The sequence below is a fragment of the Salvelinus alpinus genome, chromosome 2 (genome assembly GCF_045679555.1).
Source record: "Salvelinus alpinus chromosome 2, SLU_Salpinus.1, whole genome shotgun sequence".
Taxonomy (NCBI): domain Eukaryota; kingdom Metazoa; phylum Chordata; class Actinopteri; order Salmoniformes; family Salmonidae; genus Salvelinus; species Salvelinus alpinus.
The window spans coordinates 100,764,197-100,773,436 of NC_092087.1; the positions used below are offsets into that span (position 1 = coordinate 100,764,197).

Genomic DNA, 9,240 nt, shown 5'->3' on the forward strand with positions numbered 1-9,240 from the left:
TCCAAACCCTTCTGCCACACATCTACCAACAGGTCTCTGATCTTACATTGAGCCTCACCTCTACCCAGTGGACCATCTATTGATTCATGTTTTAGCGCCCTTTTGGCTATTTGATCTACAAGTTCACAGAATCATTACAAACCACACAATTTGACCTTTGTACTGCCAGCAGCACAAACAATGACATCACTCTCGTATAATGAGTTTATTTACCTTTATTTGATCAGGCAGGTCAATTAAATACACATTCTTAACACCTTATTCACAAAAATTAAATAAAACATTTCTATCAGACTTTTTTTTTTAAACTAACATAAAAGCCTGCATTTCAACTAATTACAATATCAATAACTGATTAAAAAGATGTTCAATTTGAATCAATGGCCACCTTTATTGTGCTAATAAGAAAATGCAATAAGTTATTTATGAAAAAATAAATAATAATATTGCTTCAAAGACAACTTTTTAGGACCAATATTGAAAAGTACAATGTTGAAAATATTGGTCTGTAGACCCTGTCTGTAGAACTTGTCTGTAGGACCTGTCTGTAGGACCCTGTCTGTAGACCCTGTCTCCTCAGTTAAAGTGGGTTGGAAATTATTCATTATGGTCTCTACTAACCAAATATGTTTCGTTTTTGAGAGGGACTGTGTCTTTTATATCCAGTAGTACTTTGTGTTCCGGCCCCTCCATTGTCCCCCATGCAATGTATATGGAATACACCGTGGCCAGTAGAGAAAAAAATAAAAACTTTACTACCCGTCTCAGGTAAACCCGGGGTGGATAACACATATGTTTTTAAAGGGGACTGTGTCATACATATCCAGCAGCACTTCGTTCTCCACCATAGAGGTGGACAGAAGGCTCACAGGCAGCGCCATTGAAGGTTTTCAACATTTTAAAAGTAGTCAACTGGGTGGGGACTTACTATTGATTGATTGATTTACTGAGGACAAACAAGCACCGAGTACAACCCAGTAGATAACGCGTTAAAGCAAAAAAATCACTTGTTTCTAACGTGGTCCCTTATGTGTTTAGGAAGCATCACAGAACTCCATCCAGATCAGCAGGAGGGATCAACCAATGAATTATATGGAGCTAACGTTCCATAACTGCAGCTGGCAGTAAATCACCAATCTGGGCTTTGTACACTATCAAAGTAGGTGGTGATGTGTACCTTTTTGAGTTTATTTTCTACCTTCCAATACACTCATAGAAGTAGAACAGACATGGATTACTTTAAGAGGTAGCCTTCAATGGTGCTGCCCATGCCCTGTCATAGAAGACAGCATTGCAATGGATAGGAGGTGTGCCTTTACATTCCTATGGAGTTAGCATTGCAATGGATAGGTGGTGTGCCTTTACATTCCTATGGAGTTAGCTTATGTAGCCTCTTCCTTCACCTCTCTCTCCTCAACTTCTCTCTCTTCTGTCTTAATGTGTCTCTGTTCGCCCTCCTCCTCTTTGACAATCACATTGAGAGTATGTGTAGGTTTCTCTCCAATGTGTCTTAACTGATGATTCCTTATGTTTGTTGCCCAACTGAAACTCTTCCCACAAAGTGTGCAGTGGTAGGGCTTCTCCCCTGTATGTACTCTTTGATGTTCCTTAAGTACTGAATAATAATTGAAGCTTTTCCCACATTGGGTACAGTGGTAAGGTTTCTCTCCACTATGTACTCTCTCATGTCCCGTAAGTTTTACTTTCTCACTGAAACTCTTCCCACATTGGGAGCAGTGGTAAGGCTTGTGATTTTTCTGATGAGTCTTCAGGTTTCCTAACTGACTGAAACTCTTCCCGCAAAGAGAGCAGTGGTAAGGCTTCTCCCCAGTATGTACTCTTTGATGGTCCTTAAGTCTTCCTGAATGATTGAAGCTCTTCTCACACTGGGAGCAGGGGTAAGGATTATCTCCAATGTGCATTCTCTGGTGAGCCTTTAGCTTGCTTGGTGTCTGAAAACTCTTCTCACATTGACTGCAAAGGTAAGTCTTATTTATTTTGGGAGTTTTTTGGTGTGATTTGTGGCGCGTTGGATAAATACAACTGTCGCTACAGCAGGGTTGGGGCTTCTGTCTGCGGTTTCCTGATGCTGTGGGACTGGGCTTGCTGTCTGAGCCTGGGTTGGAGCTCTCTCCTGTAAGAAAATGAACACATATGGGGTAAGAAACAGAAAGAGCGGAAACAAAGGCTTTTGGGTTTAAAAATGCAGGATTCAACATGAATTTGGTGGGATGTGAGCTGGAGGGCGTGTACATTAACAGAGCATTAACAGACTTTACAAGGGGCTTGTCGCTTTGTATCACACAGAGATAAATTACAATGCATTGCACACTGGTGAGTACTGGACAGACATTTGTTTTGGCACTCACCCTCCCACATTCAGAGGCCTGAGGGTTATACTACAAAACAGGATCAATGAGTTAGCCAGATAACTTGCCTAAATATTCAGAAATAACTTTAAGCTTGATATTGGCATGGTCTAATTGACTTTGAGTAAAGCCAGTGTATCTATGTATGCGTATGACTCATCAACACTGTACACGTCAGCTACTACAGCAACTGAAATGACAGTAACACTTAACAAAGAGCTGCGGTTAGTTTCAGAATAGGTGACAAGGAATCAAAAACCAAAAGCATTGTATTTGGGACAAATCATTCACTAAACCTCAACTAAATCTTGTAATGAATGATGTAGAAATCGAGCAGGTTGAGGAGACTAAACTGCATGGAGTAACCCTGGATTGTAAACTGTCATGGTCAAAACATATTTATACAACAGTAGCTAGGATGGGGAGAAGTCTGTCCATAATAAAGCGATACTCTTCATTCTTAACAACACTATCAACATGGCAGGTCCTACAGGACCTAGTTTTGTCGCACCTGAATACTGTTCAGTTGTGTGGTCAGGTGCCACAAAAATGGACTTCGAAAAATTGCAATTGGCTCAGAACAGGGCAGCACGGATGGCCTTTGGATGTACACAGAGAGCATTAATAATATGCATGTCAATCTCTCATGGCTCAAAGTGGAGGAGAGATTGACTATCACTACTTGTATTTGTGAGAGGTATTGACATGTTGAAAGCACCGAGCTGTCTGTTTAAACTACTGGCACACAGCTCGGACACCCATGCATACTAGAGGTCGACCGATTAATCGGAATGGACGATTAATTAGGGCCGATTTCAAGTTTTCATAACAATCGGTAATCGGCATTTTTGGACACCGATTATATTGCACTCCACGAGGAGACTGCTTGGCAGGCTGACTACCTGTTATGCGAGTGCAGCAAGGAGCCAAGGTAAGGTGCTAGCTAGCATTAAACTTATCTTATAAAAAAACAATCAATCTTAACATAATCACTAGTTAACTACACATGGTTGATGATATTACTAGTTTATCTAGCTTGTCCTGCGTTGCATATAATCGATGCGGTCCCTGTTAATTTATCATTGAATCACAGCCTACTTCGCCAAACAGGTGATGATTTAACAAGCGCATTCGTGAAAAAAAGCACTGTCGTTGCGCCAATGTGTACCTAACCATAAACACCAACGCCTTTCTTAAAATCAATACACAAGTATATATTTTTAAACCTGCATATTTAGTTAATATTGCCTGCTAACATGAATTTCTTTTAATGAGGGAAATTGTGTCACTTCTCTTGCGTTCTGTGCAACAGAGTCAGGGTATATGCAGCAGTTTGGGCCGCCTGGCTTGTTGCGAACTGTGTGAAGACCATTTCTTCCTAACAAATACAGCCAACTTCGCCAAACAGGGGATGATTTAACAAATGCGCATTTGCGAAAAAAGCACAATCGTTGCACGAATGTACCTAACCATAAACATCAATGCCTTCCTTAAAATCAATACACATAAATATATTTTTTTTAACCTGCATATTTAGTTAAAAGAAATTCATGTTAGCAGGCAATATTATCTATGGAAATTATGTCATTTCTCTTGCGTTCATTGCACGCAGAGTCGGGGTATATGCAACAGTTTGGGCCGCCTGGCTCGTTGCAAACTAATTTGCCAGAATTTTACATAATTATGACATAACATTGAAGGTTGTGCAATGTAACAGCAATATTTAGGCGTATGGATGCCACCCGTTAGATAAAATACAGAACGGTTCCATATTTCACTGAAATAATCAAAAAACTGATAACAATACACCCTATTGAACAGCTGGGACTGTGAAGCAACAATCATAGACACGTAACACATGGATTTTGTGTTGTAGATATGTGGTAGTGGAGTAGAGGCCTGAGGGCACACACTTAATATGTTGTGAAAACTCTTATGAATGTATTGTAATGTTTTTAAAATGTATAACTGCCTTCATTTTGCTGGACCTCAGGAAGAGAGCTAATGGGGATCCATAATAAATACAAATACAAACTTGTCTAAATATTCAGAAATAACTTGAAGCTTGATATTGGCATGTTCTAATTTGACTCAACAACCCAAAACACACATAAGTTTAGATGTCTTAATGTACCAGAAAATCAACTGTAATGTTGTTTATCAAAATTAGCTGGTTAATTCAATGATCTTGATTTGTATAACACAAAGATGACGTTGTTAGCCTGAATTTACCGGAGTCAACGGAGTCACTGTTTCCGTCCTCGCTCTCTCCCTCCTCTTTGACAATCACATTGAGTTCCAGAGTTTGACTGCAGTCCTCCAGCTTCACTGACACCATCTCTGGATCCTGTTGTGAGCTTCTCTGGGCCGGAACACCACAACCAGAACCCGGTTCAGACATGGTCGGCTAGAGGTGGATCTAAAAGAGGAGACCCAACGAGTTCAGGGTGATTTTCACTAACCTTGATCGTGGGATAGTTCCAAAAATATATATGTAGCTAAAATAGCTAACAACTCATCCCGTTCAACATGGATTAAAACACAAACCGGTAGCCAATTAGTTTAGCAACGGTTGGTCAAGATAATTTAGCTAGCTAACTACCTAGCCAACCGCCCTCTAGCTTATTCCTAACTAGACATTTTACTCACAATGCAACGATAGCTGGCGAAGTATAAAATAAAGACACACTTCAACTCTCACTGGATTTAGTTAGCTAGCTACACAACCGGGTTGGATTGGAGTGTTGTTCTAGCTAGTTTGGATAACAACAAAGCCAGGCCGCGGCAACCACTAACGATTCATGGAATGCGTTAGTTTACAGACTAAATTTACGAGCTCACATTTAAAATGTTAGCAGTCGGCTACCTGATACTGATTTCCTTTAGCTACTTGTTTGGTTGATGAGACCCAGTGAGTGCGCAAGCAGAATCAATCATCCACCTGCCGACATCAGCGTCTCGTCAGCAACATTAATGAAGTACTTCCGGGTCACGGAATTTCGGAAACGTTCAAAAATAAAAGTCACCCCATGTAATAGTAGACAAGCGTCAATAACCTGTATTTAGTCATGATATAGAAAAAAAAGTGTCTAAACGCTAGGGATGGGGGAAAAGTGTGACACCCATCAGGCCCCCGAGGACTGGAATTGCCCAGGCCTGGTATATGAAATACATATTGGCTGGTAGAGCAAAAACTATTCTAGGTGCTGCACTAGGGAATACTCAGTAGGGTCTGTACAATACCATTTCATGGGACACTAAATTATATGGCGTGTTGCTGGCCTTTTACTCCACCCAATCCATTGTACAAAACATTAGGAACACCTGCTCTTTCCATGACATAGACTGGTGAAATAAATCCATGTGAAATTTGACACGTGTAACCTTTATTTAACTAGGCAAGTCAGTTTAGAACAAATTCTTATTTTTCAATGACGGCCTACATAGACTGGTGAAATAAATCCAGGTGAAACCAGGTGAAAGCTATGAACCCTTATTGATGTCACTTGTTAAATCCACTTCAATCAGTGTAGATGAAGGGGAGGAGACAGGTTAAAGAAGGAATTTAATGCCTTGAGACAATTGAGACATGGATTGTGTACAGAGCATTCGGAAAGGTATTCAGACCCCTTGACTTTTCCCACATAAATTTACATATAATACCCCATAATGACAAAGCAAAAACAGGTTTCTAGAAAATTTTGCACATTTATTACAACAAAAAATCTTCAATAATACATTTACATTAGTATTCAGACCCTTTAATCAGTACTTTGTTGAAGCATTTTTGACAGCCTGGAGTCTTCTTGGGTAAGACGCTACAAGTTTGGCACACCTGTATATTGGGAGTTTCTCACATTCTTCTCTGCAGATCCTCTCAAGCTCTGTCAGGTTGGATGGGGAGCGTTGATGCACAGCTATTTTCAGGTCTCTCCAGAGATGGTCGATCGGGTTCAAGCTGGGCTGGGCTACTCAAGGACATTCAGAGTCTTGTCCCGAAGCCACTCCTGCTTTGTCTTGGCTGTGTGCTTAGGGTCGTTGTCCTGTTGGAAGTTGAACCTTCAACCCCGGGATGAAGTCCTGAGTGATCTGGAGCAGGTTTTCATTGAGGATCTCTCTATACATTGCTCCGTTCATCTTTCCCTCGATCCTGACTAGTCTCCCAGTCCCTGCCGCTGACAAACACCCCCACAGCATGATGCTGCCGCCACCATGCTTCACCGTAGGGATGCTGCCAGGTTTCCTCCAGACGTGACGATTGGCATTCAGGCCAAAGAGTTCCATCTTGGTTTCATCAGACCAGAAAATCTTGTTTCTCATGGTCTGAGAGTCCTTTAGGTGCCATTTGGCAAACTCCAAGTGGATTGTCATGTGCCTTTTACTGAGGAGTGGCTTCCGTCTGGCCATTCTACCATAAAGGCCTGATTGGTGGAGTGCAGCAGAGATGGTTGTCAGTTTGGCCCGGGTGGCCAGCTCTAGGAAGAGTCTTGGTGGTTCCAAACTTCTTCCATTTAAGAATGATGAGGCCACTGTGTTCTTGGGGACCTTCAATGCTGCAGAAATGTTTTGGTACCCTTCCCCAGATGTATGTCTCGACAGAATCCTGTCTCGGAGCTCTATGGACAATTCCTTCGACCTCATGGCTTGTTTTTTGCTCTCTCGTGCATTGTCAACTGTGGGACCTTATATAGACAGGTGTGTGCCTTTCCAAATCATGTCCAATCAATTGAATTTACAACAGGTGGACTCCAAGTTGTAGAAACATCTCAAGGATTAATATTTATGTAAATAAGCTATTTCTGTATTTTATTTTTAATACATTTGCAAAAATGTCTAAAAACCTGTTGTCATTATGGGGTATTGTGTGTAGATAAAGAATGGTCCATCACCCAAAGGACATCCAGCCAACTTCACACAACTGTGGGAAGCATTGGATTCAACATTGCTCAGCATCCCTATAGAATGCTTTCGACACCTTGTAGAGTCCATGCCCTGACAAATTGAGGCTGTTCTGAGGGCAAAAGGGGGTGCAACTCAATATTAGGAAGGTGTTCCTAATGTTCTGTACACTCAGTGTACATATGGTGTCATTTCATGGGGCACTGAATAATACAGAGTGTTGCTGGTCTGATTATTGTTGTTTTTTTACATCATTATAACATTATGCCCTATGCAAAGCTGCAAAAAAGTTTTCCCCCAGACTTTTATTTTGAATACAAATTCTGAAAACCCGAAGTCTTAATGTGGATAGGATACAGCTAGTGTTGCTGCCATGACCCTAATCCTGCTGACTGTGTCTGGATTAATGGAACACTGCAATACATGTTTGTGAGTGTCATATCAGCTGTAGTAGTTGTGCATATTTTGGCCATCTGACAGATACATCACTTTTTTAGTCTGTGGCTGAAAATAGGGAGTTTTTCCCCAGTTCCAAGTATAGGAGTTTTTCCCCAGTCCCAAGTATGGGAGTTTTCCCCCAGTCCCAAGTATGGGAGTTTTCCCCCAGTCCCAAGTATGGGAGTTTTCCCCCAGTCCCAAGTATGGGAGTTTTCCCCCAGTCCCAAGTATGGGAGTTTTCCCCAGTCCCAAGTATGGGAGTTTTCCCCCAGTCCCAAGTATGGGTAACTGCATAGTTGTGCTGTGTTCTTTTTGAAGAATCTCAAATCTCAAATATATTTTGATTTGTTTAACACTTCTTTGGTTACTATATGATTCCATATGTATTATTTCATAGTTTTGATGTCTTCATTATTATTATACAATGTAGAAAAATAGTAAAAATAAAGAAAAACCCTGGAATGAGTAGGTGTGTCCAAACTTTTGACTGGTACTGTATGTGTATATATATATATTTTTTTTTATTGTTGCCTGTTTTGCATGTTATTTTGGCATTAATACATGTCACATTTCAGTTTGCAAACAATGTAAACTAAATAAATAAAACATTGAGTTAATAAAGCCACATACAAACTTGGTCTCTTTTTTTGCTTTCTTGAGTAAGGCAGCTCCAAAATGCAGGTGTTTCAGTCTAGCTCAGTGCCTTCTGTGGTGGTGGGACAGCCAGCGGAAAATACGAAGCATAGGGGTTTGGTAATGTTCTCTAGTTGCTCCATGATTGGCTCAGTGTTCTGTCACTCATGGGGACACTACGTCACCGCAAAATCTACGGGTAGAGCTCGAAAATTAGATTTTGATCTAACTTTATTAAGCGTTGATCTAACTTTATTAAATGTTGATCTAACTTTATTAAACGTTGATCTAACTTTATTAAGCGTTGATCTAACTTTATTAAACGAGCACCACTCTTTATACATCACAGACATTCACCAGAGTAGCCTCTTCTCTGGGCAGATGACCGAGTAGAGAAGAGACTGTGCGTAAAGTAGATAATCCTACACAGGCCTGCAGTTTGATGTTATATTATTCCAACAATTAATGTATGGCATCTTTTATTCTTGTGATTTATCATCACCATGATACAATACTGACTTTTCATGGATAAAGACAATCTACCAACATCATCCACCGTCAATGAAGAAGAAGATTACAGTTTGTTAGCATTTATTATTTAATTAATGGATACTTTACAATATTTTAAACCAGGGGTTGGAACCAGTTCAGGGAACAGAAAAGAAAACCGGAATTTCAAGGAACAGAACCAGAACTGACAACAAAAGGGATCTATACTGTTCCGGAACAGAACAGTTATTTTAAAAGCATGGGAACTGGTTAATAATGTTATTTTACATTCCAGGCATTTTTCTCCAGTCCCTATGCACTCAGAAATGTATTCCAGTGTCTGCCTGCTGAAACTCTTTGCCAGTGTGTGTGTAGGCTACATTCCCCCTCCCCTCCCACCGAAGCATGCATA

The 9,240-nt window shown here is 40.6% G+C and overlaps 1 protein-coding gene across 2 annotated transcripts; it reads right to left on the reverse strand.

Moving 5' to 3' along the window:
- Window positions 1-200: 200 nt before the first annotated feature.
- Window positions 201-5,358, reverse strand: LOC139546379 (zinc finger protein 501-like). Of its 2 annotated transcripts, none has more exons than XM_071354709.1 (3): window positions 5,236-5,358; window positions 4,602-4,788; window positions 201-2,134 (listed from the first exon to the last, which is right to left on the reverse strand). In XM_071354709.1, the coding sequence occupies exons 2-3, from the start codon at window positions 4,768-4,770 to the stop codon at window positions 1,383-1,385; spliced, it is 921 nt and encodes a 306-aa protein (XP_071210810.1). In that variant the 5' UTR covers window positions 4,771-4,788; window positions 5,236-5,358; the 3' UTR covers window positions 201-1,382. The 2 variants fall into 2 exon arrangements, with proteins under 2 accessions (XP_071210810.1, XP_071210816.1); XM_071354715.1 differs by having other exon boundaries at window positions 5,019-5,342.
- Window positions 5,359-9,240: the final 3,882 nt, after the last annotated feature.

Bases quoted from the DNA above. Each gene is read 5' to 3' on its own strand.
- LOC139546379 (XM_071354709.1), bottom strand. From the start codon at position 4,770: ATGTCTGAACCGGGTTCTGGTTGTGGTGTTCCGGCCCAGAGAAGCTCA. The intron at 2,135-4,601 runs GTAAATTCAGGC...ATTTTCTTACAG, and splicing joins CAGTGACTCCGTTGACTCCG to GAGAGAGCTCCAACCCAGGC.